This window comes from Carcharhinus amblyrhynchos, chromosome 16 (genome assembly GCF_965287045.1).
Source record: "Carcharhinus amblyrhynchos chromosome 16, sCarAmb.v2.hapA, whole genome shotgun sequence".
NCBI lineage: Eukaryota > Metazoa > Chordata > Chondrichthyes > Carcharhiniformes > Carcharhinidae > Carcharhinus > Carcharhinus amblyrhynchos.
This window is the reverse complement of record NC_137339.1, coordinates 42,519,881-42,538,049: the sequence shown is the minus strand read 5'-3', so window position 1 is coordinate 42,538,049 and position 18,169 is coordinate 42,519,881. Positions and strand designations below refer to the sequence as shown.

Here is an 18,169-nt window from a genome sequence, read left to right as displayed (position 1 = left end):
TTAGACAGGTATGTGGCTAGGAAAGGTTTAGCGAGATATGGGCCAAATGCAAGCAAATGGGATGCTTTCAGTTTCGGAAACCTAGGTGTCATGGACGAGTTAGGTTGTAGGGCCTGTTTCTGTGTGTATATCTCTATGACTCTATGATAGTCCTCTGTTTTGCATGGTCTTTAGCGTGTGGGAATACTTAGAACTCCACGCAGTCTGGATTTGCAGGAAGTTCCGCCTGTTTGACAGCCAGGTTTCAGAGCTTGAGCATTGGTTGGAGGCACAGCTGTGCATCTGCGAGGCTGAGAGGCTTGTGAATAGCACTCTATAGACATGGTCATCTTGCAGCTTTAGGATATGCAATGAGAGAAGGAATGGGTCATCAACAGTCAGAAGAAGAGGGGACAAGCAGGCAGCAAGAAAAGCCCCAGATTGCATCTGACTCAAGAACTGTTTTTCTGTGTGGGAAAATGGTGGGAGTGACGTTTCCTCGGGGGAGAGTAGTCAGAGCCAATTTCACAGCACTCTGGATGACTCAGCCGTACAAGGGGGCAGGAGTAAGAATGGAAAAGCAATTGTGGTAGGAGAACTGATAGCGAATGGTGCAGACAGGCATTTCTGCAGGCATGACTCCAGGATGGCATGCTGTCTCCCTGGTGCCAGGGTCAGAAATGTCACTAAATGGCTGCAGAAGGGGGAGGGTAAACAAGCAGAGGTCGTGGTTCACATTCGTACCAACGATATAGGTACTAACAGGATGAGGTCCAGCAGCAAGAATTTAGGGAGCTAGGTAGCAGACTGTAAAGCAGATTATAAAGCAGGACCTCAAAGGTTGTAATGTCTGGATTACTTCTGGTGCCATGCTAAATTACCCCAAAGATGTGTAGGTTAAGTGGATTAGACATGATAAATGCATGGGGTTATGGGGATGGAGGTGTGGGCCTGAATAACACACTCTTACACCTGGGCATATGATATTATTGTTATCACAGAGACATGGCTAAGGGAGGGGCAGAACTGGCATTTCATTCATGTAGGGTAGAGAATCTCCAGGTGAGAAGGGGAGGTGTAAAAGTGGAGGTTATGTCGCAAGGAGTCAATTACTGCAGTGAGGAAAGATAATATCTTATCCGGTTCCTCAATTGAGGCCATATAGGTACAGCTTAAAAACGAAAAGGGGGCAATCATGTGCTGGAAGTGTACTATAAGATGAGAGATAGATGAGCAGATATGTAGGTAAATCTCACAAAAGTGCATAAATAGGGTAAAAATAATAGAGGATTTCAACTTCCCCAATCTTAACTGGGATTAGCAAGTATGAGTGGCTTAGAGGGAGCTGAATTCTTAAAATAAGAACATAAGAACATAAGAAATAGGAGCAGGAGTAGGCCATCCAGCCCTTCGAGCCTGCCCCGCCATTCAATAAGATCATGGCTGATCTATCGTGTCTCAGTTCCACATTCCCGCCCTCTCCCCATAACCCTTAATCCCCTCGCTTATCAAAAACCCATCAACCCACGTCTTAAAAATATTTAGCGAGGCAGCCTCCACCACCTCAACGGGCAGAGAATTCCAGAGATTCACCACCCTTTGAGTGAAGAAGTTCCTCCTCAACTCCGTTCTAAACCGCCCCCCCTTTATCTTGAGGCTGTGCCCCCTAGTCCTACTGTCCTTTCTGAGCAGGAAGAGCCTCTCCACCTCTATCCTATCCATCCCATTCATCAACTTATATGTCTCAATGAGATCTCCCCTCATTCTTCTAAACTCTAACGAGTACAAGCCTAGTTTATTCAGCCTCTCCTCATTGCTCAACCCCCTCAACTCCGGTATCAGCCTAGTAAACCTCCTCTGCACTCCCTCCAAGGCCAAAATATCCTTGCGTAAGTACGGCGACCAAAACTGACAGCCTTTTGAGCCAGCATGTAGGAAGTCTGACAGAGAGAGGTTGGTACTTGACCTAGTTTTAGGGAATTAAGCTGGGCAAATGGTAGAAGGATCAGCATTTTGTTGGTAGCGACCATAACTTGGTAAGATTTAAAGTGGTTATGGAAAAGGACAAAGATGCAAGCAGGGAATCACAATTCTGAATTGGGGAAGGCTGATTTTAATAGGATAAGACAGGATCTGACTAAACTGGATTGAGAGCAGCTACTTGTGGGAAAATCCTCATCAGAGCAGTCATTCAAAAAGGAAAGAGTAGAAAGCAAACATGCTCCCGTAAAGGTAAAAAGGGTGGGACCAACAAGTCCTGAGAACCCTGCATGTCAAAGGGTATACAGGATTGGATAAGGGAAAAAAAGGAGGCTTAAGGCAGATACAGGGGGCTCAAAATAGTGGGTGCCCTGGAGGAGTATAGAACGTGCAGAGGAGTACTTAAAAAATAAACTAAGAGACTGAACAGAAGGCATGAAAAAAGACTGACGGACAAAATAAAGGAAAACCCTAAGGTGTTTTATAGATACATTAAGGGCAAGTGGGTAACCGGGGAAAGAGTAGGGTCCATAAGGATGCAATGTGTGTGTAAAGCCAAAAGATGTAGGTGACTTATTAAATGAGTATTTTGCATCTGTGTTTACAATGGCAAATGGAATTTAACCCTGAAAAGTGTGAGATGATGCCTTATTTTGGGAAAAGGCAAGGGAATACACAATGAATGGCAGGACACTGGGAAGTACAGAAGACCAGTGGGACCTTAGGATGCATTCCCAAAGATGCTTAAAGGCAACAAGACGGGTAGATAAGGTGGTTAAGAAAGCATATGAGTATACTTGGATTTATTCGCTGAGGCATAGAATATAAGAGCAGGGAGGTTTTATTGAAGATGTAGAAAACACTTGTTAAGCCACAGCTGGAGTACTGTGTACAGCTCTGGTCACCACACTATAGGAAGGATGTACAAAATGTGACTGGACAAGAAAGGGCACAGAGTAGATTCACCAAAATGTTACCTGGGCTGGAGCATTTCAGCTATGAAGAGAGACTAGGCTGTCTTCCTTTTGGTTCAGGTGGGGTCTGATTGAGCTGTACAATGTTATGGAGGGACGTAGATAGTGTAGATAGGAAGAAACATTTCAAAGAACAAAGAAAACTACAGCATAGGAACAGGCCCTTCAGCCCTCCAAGCCTGCACTGACCACGCTGCCCGACTTAATTAAAACCCCCTACCCTTCTGAGGACTATATCCCTCTATTCCCATCTTATTCATGTGTTGTCAAGATGCCCTTAAAAGTCAATACAGTATCTGCTTCCACTACCGCCCCTGCCAACGAATTCCAGGCATCCAAAGCTCTCTGTATAAAAAATATACCTCGTACATCTCCTTTGAACCTTGCCCCTTGCACCTCAAACTTATGCGCCCTAGTAAATGACTCTTCCACCCTGGGAAAAAGCTTCTGATCATCCACTCTGATCATGCCTCTCATAATCTTGTAGACTTCTATCAGGTCTACCCTCAACCTTCGTCACTCCAGTGAGAACAAATCAAGTTTCTCCAACCTTTTCTCATAGCTAATGCCCTCCAGACGAGGCAACATCCTGGTAAATCTTTTCTGTATCCTCTTCTGGTAGTGTGGTGAACAGAATTGAACACTATATTCTAAGTGCGGCCTTACTAAGGTTCTAAGTGCAGCCTAACTAAGGTTCTAAACTTCCCTCAGGAAAGGGGTCAAAAACAGGGGGCATAGATTTATGGCAAGGGGATTTGAAGAAAAAGTTTTCACCCAGTGGGTGGTGGGAATCTGGAACTCACTGCCTGTAAGGGCAGTGGAAGTGGGAACCCTCACTACATTTAAGAAGCATTTAGATGAGCGCTTGAAACACCACAATATACAAGGCTATGGACAAAGTGCTAGAAAATGGGATTAGAATGGATAGGTGTTTGATGGCCTATGCAAACAAGATGGATCAAAGAGCCTCTATGCTGTAAAGCTATATCCTACTGGAAGTCTACAGTCCTAAATGTTGGATTTTGGTGGCCATTCCAGTTTATATTGCCTGAACACTGGCAAGACTAAAGTAAATGTAATCATGTAAAGTGAACTGTTATACTTGTTTACCTTGTGAGGCTCTTAATGGCGAACAGGTTTCCACAAAAAATGGAACAAGAATTAACTAGACATACAATTCCAACAACAGAAAGTTGAACTATTAACCAACATCATGAGTTCATATTCCAGCCACAACTGATATTTGTATTAGTCTTTGCTCATTAGATAAACGTGATCAGTCTTTGACCAATTCAATACCCACAAAGGCATCTGAGATCTTTAGGTACAAGTCTGTCTGACAAGTGCAACTCCAGAGGTACAGAGGGTGACTTTGAAGACGTGTATGATCCTAACAGCTTCACATCCCACCATATGCACCTTCCCCCTCCTGACCCCTCAACTTCCCTTCCCCCCAACACTGCAAACTAGTTTGTGAGAATGAAAATGAAAGAAAGGTGATTGAAGAAAGCAGTGAGGACATCGTCAAATAAGCAGCCGCTTTAACGGTGTGGGAAGGAGAAACTTATACTGACCTGCTGATGGTCCCCAATCAAAATAAGGTGTTGGCAAGCACTGCTGAGTGTCGTTATCAAATGAGCTTCCAGAACCTCAGCTGCTTCTTCAACCACCACAATGCGGGGTTGCAGCTCCTGGAGAACCTTCCGGTATTTAGCTGCACCTGTTCCAATGGATAATTCAAGTTTCAGTTGCAGGGCCAGGTGACTCATGATTTTTGGACTAAAGCAAAATACTGCAGATGCACAAAGGCTAACAAGAAAACAGAAAATGCTGGAAATACTCAGCATGTCTAAGACAGCATCCACTGAGAGAGAAATAAAAAGTTTAACATTTTAGTCCTGTGACCTTTCATCAGGATTCCGGCTCTGATGATAGATCATCGAACTGAAACTTTAGATAAGATTTTTTTGTAGCAGAATGGTCAATCCTCCTAACCTGCATATCTACTGAATTTTAGACATATTTGAACAGCATATTATGTTTTTATTTCATATCTTTTATGCTTTCTGGCTCATTTTTCTTTGCAATGACTGGGAAAAATCTACTTAAGCTTTACAATAGACAGGAATTTCACAATCGTTTCGGGGACCTTAAGCTGCAATGTCCACCCCAATGTAAAAGTAGATACACTATTGATCTGCTGTGCAACATGTGGATATAGGCTGTCAACAAGGTGCAATAATTACCTTGTTTTTGAAATCCATATAGATATAGTCAAGCAATGGTAAATTCAATTGGCATGTGCCAAATATGCAGCTATGCAAACCAAAATAGGAAGGTAAAAGGTTTGAGGCTGTTTACCAGCAACATTGTGTGGAATGTATCTGACTCATCAGGCTGGATTTTATTCTTTCGGCTAGAGTTCCACCCAACTTGACCTCAACCCTGACTCATTTCTCTCAGTTGGGAGGTTATTTGATTGTCACAGTAGGCTCCTGACAGAACTGTTGCCGCCAAAAGGAAGCCTTCCAACGTCTGGTCACAAAATCCAGGAGAGATAAACGGAAAGCAGAAGTGTGTGGGAGATCAGGGAAATGGCACCCTTCTAGGCCTCAGAAGAGATTTGACTGTACAAAAGGTAAATGAGGGTTATGTGAAAGGGAGAGAAGGTCACTTGCAAGGCCCTCTCCATCCACTGGGGGAACCTCATGATCATTATTCACACTACCACCACGTTCTACACGGTGGGCCCAGGAAACAACAGTAACTGAGATGGACATGAAGAAAATCTGATAGGATTGCAGATGTGGAAGATGCAGCCAGCAGTGATGCCGATATGGGGAGCACAGTGAAATCCAAGTTGGAAAATGAGAGAATAGGCTTCACTGCTGGACTGTGTCTCATTCTCTACCAGTTCAGATGGAATCTTGAAAGAGAACATGACCCTTGGCCTCCTTGCTAAGTGCACCACGAAAGTTTTCTGCAAACTATTCACCGAAACCATAAAGCTCCTCATAAAGAACGAGTTTACATTTCTGTTACATGCAAGTCATTAAGGAAATGACCTTCTTGCATCCTCACCCAGCTCCACACACAGGCTGTTAAAGCAAATGCCTGACCATTTTGACGTTAACGTTATATAATCTGCATTAAGTACAGGTAGTAAATTTAAACACATCAAACCTGTGGTTGTCATGCCAACAACTTTGGCTTCCTTCAGAACCCAGAGGTCTTCTTGCAGCCTCAGCTCTGCCAGTCTATCAGCTGCTGCTTGGTAGAGCTGTTCATGTTGAATTATCCGCCGCCGGACATCTGTCTGATACATGGACAACCACAACCTAGAATTTTCAAAAGAATTATTATTGCTATAATTCACCCTTAATTCGCAAAAGGTTCACATGCAGGTACAGCAAGTAACTAGGAAAGCTAACAGAATGTTAACCTTTATTGTGAGGAGAATTGATTACAAAAGTAGGGAGGTCCTGCTTCAGTTGTACAGGGCACTGGTGAGATCACATCTGGAGCACTGTGTACATTACTCATCTCCTTGTTTAAGAAAATATGTAAATACATTACAAGCAGTTCAGAGAAGGTTTACTAGACTAACTGAATTGGAGAGTTTTCTTATGAGGAAAGATTGGAGAGGTTAGTATCATATTCATTGGAGTTTAGAAAAGTAAGAGGCAAATTGATCAAAAACAATTGAGGGTGGATGTGGAGAGGATGTTTCCTCTTATGGAAGAATCTAGAAGCAGGGGTCACTTATTAAGGACAGAGATGAGAAATGTTTTCTCTCAGAAAGGTGTCTCTTGAACTCTCTTCCTCTAAAGGTGGTGAAAGCAGAGTCTTTGAATATTTTTAAGGCAGAGCAAATATATTCTTAATAAATAAGAAGGTGAAAGGTTTTTGGGGGGAAGCAGGAATATGGAGTTAAAGTTACAGCTAGATCAGCCATGATCTTATTGAATGGCAGAACAGGCTTAAGGAGCCAAATGGCCTCCCCCTGCTGCTAATTCATATGTTTGCACTATTGGAATAATCATAGGTTCAAAAATATTGAAAACATTATGGGGAAATTTTCCAAAGCAAACCAAAATTGCCAGTATTTCCTCTTCTGGGAGGAAATGTCAACATTTGCTGGAGGTTCTCTCAAACAAATACACACTCCACCTTACATCACAATCCCACAATACAATGCTGGAATAAGGAGTAGGACGGCATGGTAGCACAGTGGTTAGTACTGCTGCCTCACTGCGCCAGGGACCTGAGCTCAATTCCAGCCTTGGGTGACAGTCTATGTGGAGTTTGCTTGATCTCCCCGTGTCTACATGGGTTTCCTCTGAGTGCTCTGGTTTCCTCCTACAGTCCAAAGGCATGCAGGTTAGGTGGATTGATCATGCTAAATTGCTCCTTAGAGTATCAAGATGTGTACGTTAGTTGGGTAAATATGTGGGGTTACAGGAATTGGGCCTGGGTTTGATTGTTGTCAGAAAGTCTGTGCAGGCTTGGTAGCTGAATGGCCTCCTTCTGCACTATATGGATTCTATGATTCTAAGTGAATGACACGGTGGAAATTCAAGTACAATTCTAATTACTGGCCACTGGAGCTAAAGTTTGTCTGGATAATTTACAGAAGTCTGCTCTTATCCTATCTGAGGTTGCTTCTCTGCCCAAACCTACATTTTTGGCTGCTCCTGTGCCTGGGATTTCTGCGTCTGCCAAACTAGACCAAGAAAAGGTCCACCTCCATCTCCTTTATCAAGATCTTAATTCTCTGGGAAGGGAGTTCCTTGGATCCCTATGTTTCAATGTGCTGTTGGCAAGTTCTAAAATCAGATTCCCATCAATTACACATGAAAGCATGTTGCATCTCATCACGTACAAAAACCTTTGAACTTAAAAGGAATAAAAAGAACCTTTCAAGAACCACTTAATTAAAACATTAATTTCTATCAAATTAACTTATGGCACCAAACTAATAACACTGTTTTCACTAATGAGCATAGGTCAAGAACATCATGCAAAGTTTCAATGTTGTTTTTCCATCAATATCACGAATTTCAAATTTTGAATCTTAACCACTCATTACAGAAATTGCAAGCTTCAGTTCTCTGACAGCAAAATCAAACAAAAATAAATTTCAAGTATTAAACAAAAAAGAAACCATATAGAATCCCAATGGGGTGTTGTGGAGGTACTTGTCTGGATTCCAATTCAATTCTCTTCCTGCACCAAGTGGTGCACTAAGGCAGTCTTTTGTCTATTTCCATATCTAGTAATTCCTGGAACAGGTCGTTAAGCTGACACCAGAGGCTTGATGGACCCTTCTCCACATCAAGCATTACTGACCAGGATTCTCTCTCACTCTCACCATCAGCTATTGGCATATTTGGAAAGATTTGCAGGTTGATGCTCAACCCGTTTGGTTACGTTACAAACACACCTTTCTTGGCCATCATATCCTGGGTGGGACTCGAACCCAGAACTCAAAGGCAGGGACATTACTAACTGCAGCACAAGTCCTCCTCCTACCTTTCTGGATGGCTCACAGAAATGGCAGAAACATCACAGAAAAATCACAATCTCAAAGAGTTCAGCGTCAATAAGGACGGCAACTGAAACAGGAAATACAGAGGGAAATCAAAGAGGAGCGTGTGACTCTGACCTGTACAGGCGCCATCTGTCTTTGAGGGAAAGCATCCAAATATTGAAAATCCCCCTCTCCTCTGCTGCAGTCATCGCGCCACTCTTCCGCAATTCTGCCTGTGCCTTCTGTTTCATTTTCTTTCTTTCGTTGCGTTGTACCTGTTTAAAAACAGGAATATTGTGCTAAACATAGGGCCAAATGACCATACAAAAGAGATATTTTAAAATATAAGTGACATCTGGCAACGTAGCGGAGATACTTCATCAATTTTTAAAATAACTACAAATGTGATCCAACGCTTCTACAATGGCCTGTTTTCAAAGTGTGTGCTGGTGACACTGAATCAAATCCAACCCTGCATATAAAATCACAGACAGACTGCCCACCAACTTCCATCCACAGCACGCCCATTTCCAACTTGCACTGATGACAGGCAAGGTTATCTACTGCCATGGTGTACTCAGGCAAGTTTGTACTAATGTGTCAACAGCAATCGTTGACAACATCAGGACTCAGGATTTCTTGGGTTGAATAACATGGCTTGCGTGGTCCCCATTCTTGGGGAAGAGCCTGCCCAGGAGTAGAACAGATGCCACAATCATTGTGCAGCATAGCAGTTAATAGGCTGGAAGTGGGTTTTTCATCCCCCTGGGGAAAAGAAGTCTCATCTTAGACAGCTACCACCCAAACAAGAGGCCAACAGCTCTTCCTATAATAGTAGCGCCAGAGGGAGCAGTGGCCACTGCTGGTACTGCAGCCAGATGATGAGGTAAGATGGATTGGAACTCTGTAGGTATTTGGGGGCAGGTGAAGTGAGTGGAGGCAGCAGTTTGAGAGTCTATGGTGATGGGGGAAATCTAAGGGAATTATATTTTGGGGGTCCTCCGAAGGGCCCAGGGACCATTTTAAAAGGGACGCTCCCCACTGCCAGCCATTGAACCTCACAGGGAAACCTGCTGGGTTGACCATTTGGCACTAGTTAAATGCAGGCAGCAGTAGAACAAGGTTGTTGGTGGGAATTAATTTTGTCTGCTTAATGGCCTCAATTTGTTCACTACTGTAAGGGACTGCCTCAGGCCACCTAGCCACTACTGTAATTAAGGGTGGCAGCAGGAAAGCCTCCTGTTGGATTCAACATGCTTCCACCTTCAAATGCACCAGCAAGGGAGTATTAAATCCTGTCCCATTTTTTGATAACTTTAGTTAGAAGAATCTAATTAATAATGGCAGTGGTTCTTTAAAATTTCAGAACCTTTACCTGCCAGCCACCTTCCTCCTGTTGCTGTGCTCTCTGAGATCCTTGCTTGTTAAGGTTCATTGCTAACAATGTGTTTGCCAGTTCATTGAGATCGGCATCTTGTTTCTTCTTAGTCCTCATTTTTGGCTCATCATCATCAATCATTCTCTCTCTCTGGATAAGCTCTGCTTCCTCGGAGATTTGAATCAACTCATCCTCTACATCTTCATCCTCCACTTCCTCTTGCATTTCACCTTTAGAAAGAAAGAAGCAAAAAGATTTAAAATGAGGAACAGGAGAAGGCCATATGACCTCTTGAGTTTGCTCCATTATTCAAAAAGATTATATTGATCTTCTATCTCAACTCTACTTTCCTTCTTGATCCTTATATCCTTTGAATAAAAGCAAAGTCCCCCTCAAAGCCACTCACCATCCTGACTTGGAAATATATCGCTGTTCCTTCTCAGTCACTGGGTCAAAATCCTGGAATTCCCTCCCTAACAGCATTGACAGTCAACCCACAGCATGTCGACTGCAGCGTTTCAAGAAGACAACTCACCACCACCTTCTCAGGGGCAACTAGGGATGGACAATAAATGCTGGCCAGCCAGCGACGCCCATGTTCCATGAATAAAACAAAAATACTGCAGATGCTGGAAATCTGAAATAAAAAGAGAAAATGCTGGAAATCTCAACAGAACTGGCCACATCTGTGGAGAGAGAACAGTGCTAACATTTTGAGTTCATGTGACTTCTTCAGAGAAGAGTCTTCTTCTAAAGAGTCATATGGACTTGAAGCATTAACTGTTTCTCTCTCCACTGATGCTACTGGACCTTATATGCTTTTATCCCGCATTCCTTGATTCTCTTAGTGCTCAAAAAAATCTAACAATGTCTGCACTGAATATATTCAATGATTGAGTATCCACAGCCCTCTATAGGTGAAAGTTCCAAAGACTCTGAACGAAGGAAATTTTCCTCATCTCAGTTTGAAATGACCAATCCCTTATCCTGAAAGTGTTGCCCTGATTTCCAATCTTTCCAGCCAGGGGAAAAGAATCTCTCAACATCCACCCTGTGGAGCCATCTCAGGAAATTATATGATTCAGTGAGAACATTTCTCATTCTTTTAAACTCCACAGACTAGAGGTCCAATCTCCTCATTCTCATTGCACAGGACCATCTATTTTGCAGCCCTCTAAGGAAAATACATCCATTCTTTGGTAAGGAGGCCAAAACTTTAAACAGTGCTCCAGGTGGGGCCTCTCTAATGCCCTATAATGCAGCAAAATGTCCTTACTTTAAACTCCATCCACCTGGCAATAAAGTCTAATGTAACATTCACTTTCCTGATTCTTTAATGTGTCTGCTTATTAACATTCTGTGATTAAACAACAAACAAAACCAACTTGCATTTAGGTAACACCTTTAATGTAATAAAACATTCTGAGGCACTTCACAGATTTTATCAAACATAAGTTTGATGCCAAGTCAGAGCAAGGAGGTAAAGACATTAGAGGTGGTGCAGAAAAGATTTAAGAAAATGGTTCTGGAGATTGTGCACTTCAAATTCATGGGTAGATTTGAGACATTGAGGCTGTTACCCTTGGACAGAATAAGAAGTCTCACAAAACCAGATTAAAGTCCAACAGGTTTATTTGGTAGCATGATCTTTCAGAACGCTGCCCCTTCATCAGGATCAGAAGCAGTGCTCTAAAAACTCATGCTACCAAATCAACCTGTTGAACTTTAACCTGGCGGTGAGACTTCTTACTGTGCCCATCCCAGTTAAATGCTAACATCTCCACATCATGGTTATCCTTGGAGAAAGGAAGGTAGAGAGGAGATTTGATAGAGCTATTCAAAATCATGAAGGGTTGAGACACAGTAGGTAGAGGCTGATCCCATTAGCAGAAGGGTCAAGCTCCATAAGACACTGATATAGGTGATTGTGAAATGAACCTACGACAGGCAGGGTGAAGAAAATCTTTGTTTTAGATGGTGAGTCGTTAGGATTTGGAGTGCAGTGCTTGAGTGCATGTTGGAAGCAGATACAGTTGTGACTTTCAAAAGGGAATTGGATGATTACCGGAAGACAAAATCTTTCAGGGCTACAGGAGAAAGGTGAAGGAATTGGAGTAGGTTGAATTGCCATGCAGAAAGCCGGCATGGATATGGCAGGCTGAAAATCCTCCTTCTGCATTGTAGCCATTGTGACTCAATAAAGAGATTTTTGAGCAGGTGACCAAAATTTAGTTTTAAGGAAAATTTAAGAAAGAAATAAAGAGAGGTGGGAAGGTTTTGGGAAGGAATTCTAGAGCTTAGGGCGCAATCAGTTGAAGGCACTGCTGCTAATGTTGGAGTGAATAAAAAGCAGGAACGTTCCTGAAGCCAGAATTGCAGAGAAAGCTCGGAAAAATGTAAGGTTGGAGGAGATCACAAAGACAAGGAGGGGAAAGGCCACGGAGAAATTTGAGAACAATGGTAAGAATCTTTAAATCGAGGTCTTGCTTGACCAGGTGCCAATGCAGCCCAGCGAGTTCAGGGATGATGGGTGAGTGAGACTTGATGCGAGTTAGGACATGGGCAGCAGAATTTTGAATGACATCAGGTTTACTGACAATAAATGAGGAAGCTGGTCATGAGTAAAGAATAGTCCAGTCTAGAGGTAACAAAGGCATAGTTAAAGGTTTCAGCAGTAAGGTCAGAGTCAGCAAATGTTATAAAAGGTAGAAACAGGCAATCTTGGTAATGGAACAGATATATGATTGGACCCTGATCTCGGGGTCAAAGATAAGACCAAGGCTACAAACAAGATTCATGTACAAGGACATCTAAATCCCTCTTCACAACAACACTTACTAGTTGCAATATATTTTGCTCTTCTATTCTTCCTGCCGAAGTGGATAATTGCACATTCCACCCAATCTGCCACATTCTTGCACATTCACTTAAACTGTCCTTTTGCAGTCTTTTAGTGTCCTCCTCACACCTTACATTTTCACCTACTTTTGTATCATCAGCAAACTTGAATATATTACACTCAATCCCCTCAACTAAGCCTTTGACATGGACTACAAATAACTGAGGCCCAAGCAATTATTTTTGCAGCATCCCACCCTTAACAGCCTACCAACTCAAAAATGAGCAGTTCATTCCTCATCTCTTGTTTTCTGTCCACTAACCAATCCTTAATCCAAGTTACCATATGATACCCAAACTCACTTAATTAGTCCAAATCTTGATGTCAAGAATAAAGCAAGTCTGTTAAGGGCGGCACAGTGGCATAATGGTTAGCACTGCTGTCTCACAGGGCCAGAGACCCAGGTTCAATTCCTGGCTTGGATCACTGTCTGTGCGGAGTCTGCATCTTCTCCCCATTTCTGTGTGGGTTTCCTCTGGGTGCTCCAGTTTCCTCCCACCCTCTAAAGATGTGCAGGTTAGGCTGATTGGCCATGCTAAATTGACTCTCACATAAGGGAGATTTGCAGGGTAAATATGTAGGGTTAAGGGGATAGGGCCTGATGGGATTGTGGTCAGTGCAGACTCGATGGCATGAATGGCTCCTTCTTCACTGAAGGGATTCTATGAAAATTGAGGATTCTATGAAAATTGGGAAAAGGACTCCCAATGTCTTGGTGAGGTTCAGTAGTGTACCTGGAAAAGTAAAACATTACATTGTAGGAGTGAGCTGACTGTCAGCTTGGTCCTGGCCAAGAAGAATTGAAGTCCTTCCAATTAGGGGTAGATCTGGACTTCCTACCAAGGAAAGTCATGACTTTAGGTATTGCAGAGGCAACAAGATCACAAAGTCGGTGAGGAATTTAGCCACAATCTTATCCGTAATCGATCTAGATTTTGAGACCGAGATGGAACTTAGGTTTTTATTACAGATGTTTGGGGTTTTTCTGAAAATCTCATCAGAAGAAACATCCAATTAAGGGATAGCAGACAAAATGTTCGCAGAATAATTCACCACAACTAATGATGTATTCTGACAGGCGCTTTAAGAGTGACAGGATCAAAGTTGACAATAAGTTTGCAACCCAGATTCTTCAGCCTTTCCAAATAAAGGGGATTATGTAAAGTACTTAACAATACTGTTGAAAAGAGGAACTGTCAATGGAAGTAATGGAGGGTGATACTGTTTGTGATTTAGTAACAATCTAGTAAATAATTAAAAAGAAATTCTGAATGTAGTGGCAGCCTTTACCTGCATTTTCCATGTTCTGAGGATCTGCTCCAGGAATTGTAGTCACGCTCATGAACCCAAGGCCCAGCCACTCCAAGATTAATGAAAACCTTCCTCCATAATCATTAAACATCTATAGAAACATTAAAATATTCAGTGAGACGATCAAGCATTCTCCAACATCAACTTCATGTCTGAGCACCATACCTGACATGCAGTTTTTATAAAACCTCAAACAACCATTTCAAACAAGTAATAGTGTCAGACTTTAACTGTGTTAGCACATCCTGATAACACAGAATAACCTTAGACCAACAACAGATAAAGCACAGTTTATCATACTCCAACTTTAAATTGCACATTAAAGTTAATCAATTAACACACAAATACACCAATGCAAATAGCAGGGATTTATAAAAATTAGCTATCAGGTCCATAGAGTAGAAAGGGAAACCATAGCTCAGTATGTCTGTTCCTGATGCCAACCAGTGACCTCCGCTAGAAGATACATGAAATGTACTGGTTTAATGTTGATAGTTCTAATTAAAATGCCAATGTTAAAATACTAGGCTCATCTGAAGATTGTCCAATTGTTCAAAACACAGGGCGGGATTTTGCGACCTTGCTCAATCCGAGACCAGAAAGTCCCACCCGACGTCAATGGACGTTCCCACTGTACGCCCCGCTCCAATTCCCACAGCAGGTAGGGCGGTAGAATTCCAGCGGCAGAAGAACTGCTAGCATTTAGAACCACATTTCATCAATGTATTGTTGTAGGTAAAATAATACCTCTGAGACAGTGAGTCAAAATACAGTGGTTTTTATTACAAAACTCTGGCGTCTTATTCCAGAATTTTGGGAGAAGCCTGGTAATCCATTATTTGTTCGTGTCTTACATGCTTTAACTCTCATTTTTATAAAGACAGATAGTTTAATGTGACTGATATTTTGTAGACTTTGCAAATCTTACCTATTTGTGTTAGTTATATTTCGTTACACAATTGGTAGTTTATGATACCGACTTTTGACAGCTGCTGATGGCAGATCACGATACCAGCTTTTAACAGGAAGAGTCCTGCTGGGACAGCCACGATTGCACAATTAACTTCAAAGACAGGGATGCCGGTACTGCTGTAGAAGGGATTCTTGTGTCCTGACTGCAGGACTGTAATTCCTGATTAATTCTGGGGCTGCATCATGACCCAGTAAGGAAGAACTGGAGGTCTGGCAGGAATTGGAACTTTGAATCGTGATTCCTGCTGGAGCTCATAACGTATAAATACCCACTTGTGTTTGCGTTCTATGCGAAGTCTGATAGCTTCTCCCAAAATTCTGGAATGTATGCCAGAGTTTTGAAATAAAAATCACACTGTATTTTAACTCACTAACATTCTGAGGTATTATTTTACCTAAAACAGTATTAAAAAGACCCTGTACTGATCAGAAGGGAGAAAATGGTGGCATGTAGTTGCAGAGGGGTGGGGGTTACTTGTGCCATCATACCAGTCCATTCTGCAGGCTGTTCCAATGCATTGCAGAGATGTATTTCTCTAAGTACTGCTCATGAAGAACCCCTTGTGTCGTGCACTCCAAGTGCTGTGCTGCTGCCCGAATCTTCTGCTCTGACTCCCTCATCTGGTTGGTCACCTATATTGATTACAGTTTACAATAACTCAGTGAGTTTTGCTAATACTGATTCCAAATCATGAGATTTCAGCATTAGAGTACAATCTTACTTCAAAATAGGCGCCTCGCAGGTGTTGGGGAAGTTTTCTTCTGAAATCTCTGCTGTTCCTCAGTTCCTTCAGGGTGAACCTTTTCAGTAATTCACTGTTACTCCTTCCACCCACCCTAACCAGGCCAGTGTGCAAAAATCCATAGATTCCTGAACATGAAAAAGACACACATACATTAACTTTATAATTCCCTGGATTCTCCACTTCCACCCAGAGGAGGATCAGGGCAAGACGTACGCCATCCTGATACACTTTCCAGGGTGGAGCTGCTTTGTCAGGCCCAGCAGGCTTCCTGTAGGATCCCTACTGGCCAGGGGCAAGTGCCCACCACAGGCTGCTGTAATATTCTGACAGTGATACATTGACTGCTACAGTATTACCTGAAAAATGGGACCTTTTAAAGTTTCAAAACTAAGAAGAAACTGTCTTTTTTTTTAGGTGTTCACCTGTGCCGAGATCTAAAAAGCCACAAGATGAAAGGAGAAAAAATAATGTTGAAGTAAAAATGAGACAGTAAACCACATTGCCCAATTATGTTGCCTTTGTTCCCAATATCCCACTGATTTGGGGGCTGGATAATGGAACGAAGACCAAGTTTATATTTCCTCATTTATGTTATCTCTTCATTAAATTTAGGTTTGTAATCATACGGTGTATAGTTTTTCTGTACCATTTTCAAAATTAAAAACAACAGATATTGCAAATCTTAGGTCTAATCTAAACATTCCCTTGGGTTCAGCAGCAACAAAAGTTCATTTTTGCAAACACATCCCTGCGGAAAATTTTGACATCATTGCATTCAACAGCATTCATTTGCACTCGTTTGACACCAACTATGCTCAAAAGCAAGTATTTAGCTGTCATTTTACATTTTCTGCACTCAAAGGTCACTTTAGTCACGTAGGGATGAGAAAATTTAGAAACTGGAGTTGGAGAGAGGGAGAGACCGAGTGGACGCTGTGCTGTGGGGAGAGAAAGAATTTGGAGAGTGGAAGGGTGGGGTGGAGAAAGAATTAGGAGACCAGAGCCAAGGTGCAGAGGGTTGTGTGCGTTGGGTAGAGGTGGGTGGGGGGGGGGGGGGGGAGGTGCGGTGGGGCGTAGTTTATTTGGAGACTGCAGGGGGAAGAGAGAGACAGAGAGAGAGTTTAGATCCTGAGATTTCTGAGAGTAGAAAATGTAGGCCCTGAGACTAAAGGTGAGGGATGGGGAGAATATAGGATCTGAGACTGAGGGGAGACAAAGAGCTTACACCCTGATGCTGGGGGAGATGAGGGTGGGGGGAGTTGCAGGGAGAATTTATAACCTGAGATGGGGGCCCCCAAATCAAATAGGTGCATTTTGTGTCAAATGGTTGCTGACTGTTTTTGAGAGTATTGAAAGCAAATATGTCAAAACCTTTAGGTAGGGTATGTTCTTCACAAACTGGAGTTCACCGAATCTGCTTTATATCAAATTATAAGCCATCTGAGTAAAAATGTGACGCCCTTGTTATACAAACTGTAAATCATAAACTCAGTTACACTTCTGCAAGCTTCTACACCTTATTCAGATGAGGCCATATATAAATCATTAAATTGTGTTATTTTGCAGTCAACAACTAAAGCTACAATCCCTTAAAGTAAATCTCACACTTCTTTAGTTTCATTTCAATCCCTCCCAAAACAGAAAGAACAAAATACATCACACTGTTTTTGTTACTGCATCAAGCCATCTTTTCTTATTAACTGATTTCAGGAATCTCTGGACAGAAAATTGAGGGTTGACTTGTCATTCCTTGTCAATTAGTTAGTTGGTCAATTAAAGTCAGTCACTGCCCCTGAGTGAAGGTGTCCGACAACAATTCCTTCCTGCTTTCGGAATAAAATGTGTCACCTTAACACAATCTTGTTGGACTCCTGCTGTCTGATCTTGTGACAGGTGATGTTTTACAGAGCAGCCTGACTGGTTTGGCTTCAATCCATAACTTTGCTCTCAGCGCTGGCTACAAGATGGATTTTAAAAATTTTGTAAACTTTCAACTTAGAAATATCATATCTATATAAATAGCACTGAAACAGCCTTTATCAGAAATGACAGCCTGTGACTCTGACTCTCTCAAAATATGGATGGGATGTTACGGCCTCACTTGAATCGAGACCAGAAAATCCCACCCTAGGTCAACAGACCTTAGCACTGTGCACCCTTTGCCCACTCCGATTCCTGGGTTGGGCGGAGCTGTAGAGTTCTGACATATATTTCTCCACTTGTCTTTGTCTAATGTCTCCTCCGTGGTCTAACAGGGGGTGGGACTACTTTCACCTCGGTTAATTCGTCATTAACCAGTCATTAAAAAAAGAATCACCTGCATTGACTTCCCTTCCTTGGCAGGGCTCCAAAGATTCCATTTTGACCCCCTCCTGTTTTTTATCCAAATGCTGCCCTTTA

The 18,169-nt window shown here is 42.3% G+C and overlaps 1 protein-coding gene across 4 annotated transcripts in view; it reads right to left on the bottom strand.

Moving 5' to 3' along the window:
- Positions 1–18,169, bottom strand: part of znfx1 (zinc finger, NFX1-type containing 1) — a 51,272-nt gene that overhangs the window by 11,579 nt on the left and 21,524 nt on the right. For all 4 annotated transcript variants that reach the window (XM_080205022.1, XM_080205024.1, XM_080205023.1 and 1 more), the window contains exons 5-11: positions 15,746–15,894; positions 15,513–15,656; positions 14,031–14,142; positions 9,839–10,071; positions 8,599–8,738; positions 6,117–6,271; positions 4,508–4,653 (exon numbers count right to left, since the gene is read on the bottom strand). In XM_080205022.1, coding sequence (XP_080061148.1) covers positions 4,508–4,653; positions 6,117–6,271; positions 8,599–8,738; positions 9,839–10,071; positions 14,031–14,142; positions 15,513–15,656; positions 15,746–15,894 — 1,079 coding nt within the window. The remainder of the gene's footprint in view (positions 1–4,507; positions 4,654–6,116; positions 6,272–8,598; positions 8,739–9,838; positions 10,072–14,030; positions 14,143–15,512; positions 15,657–15,745; positions 15,895–18,169) is intronic.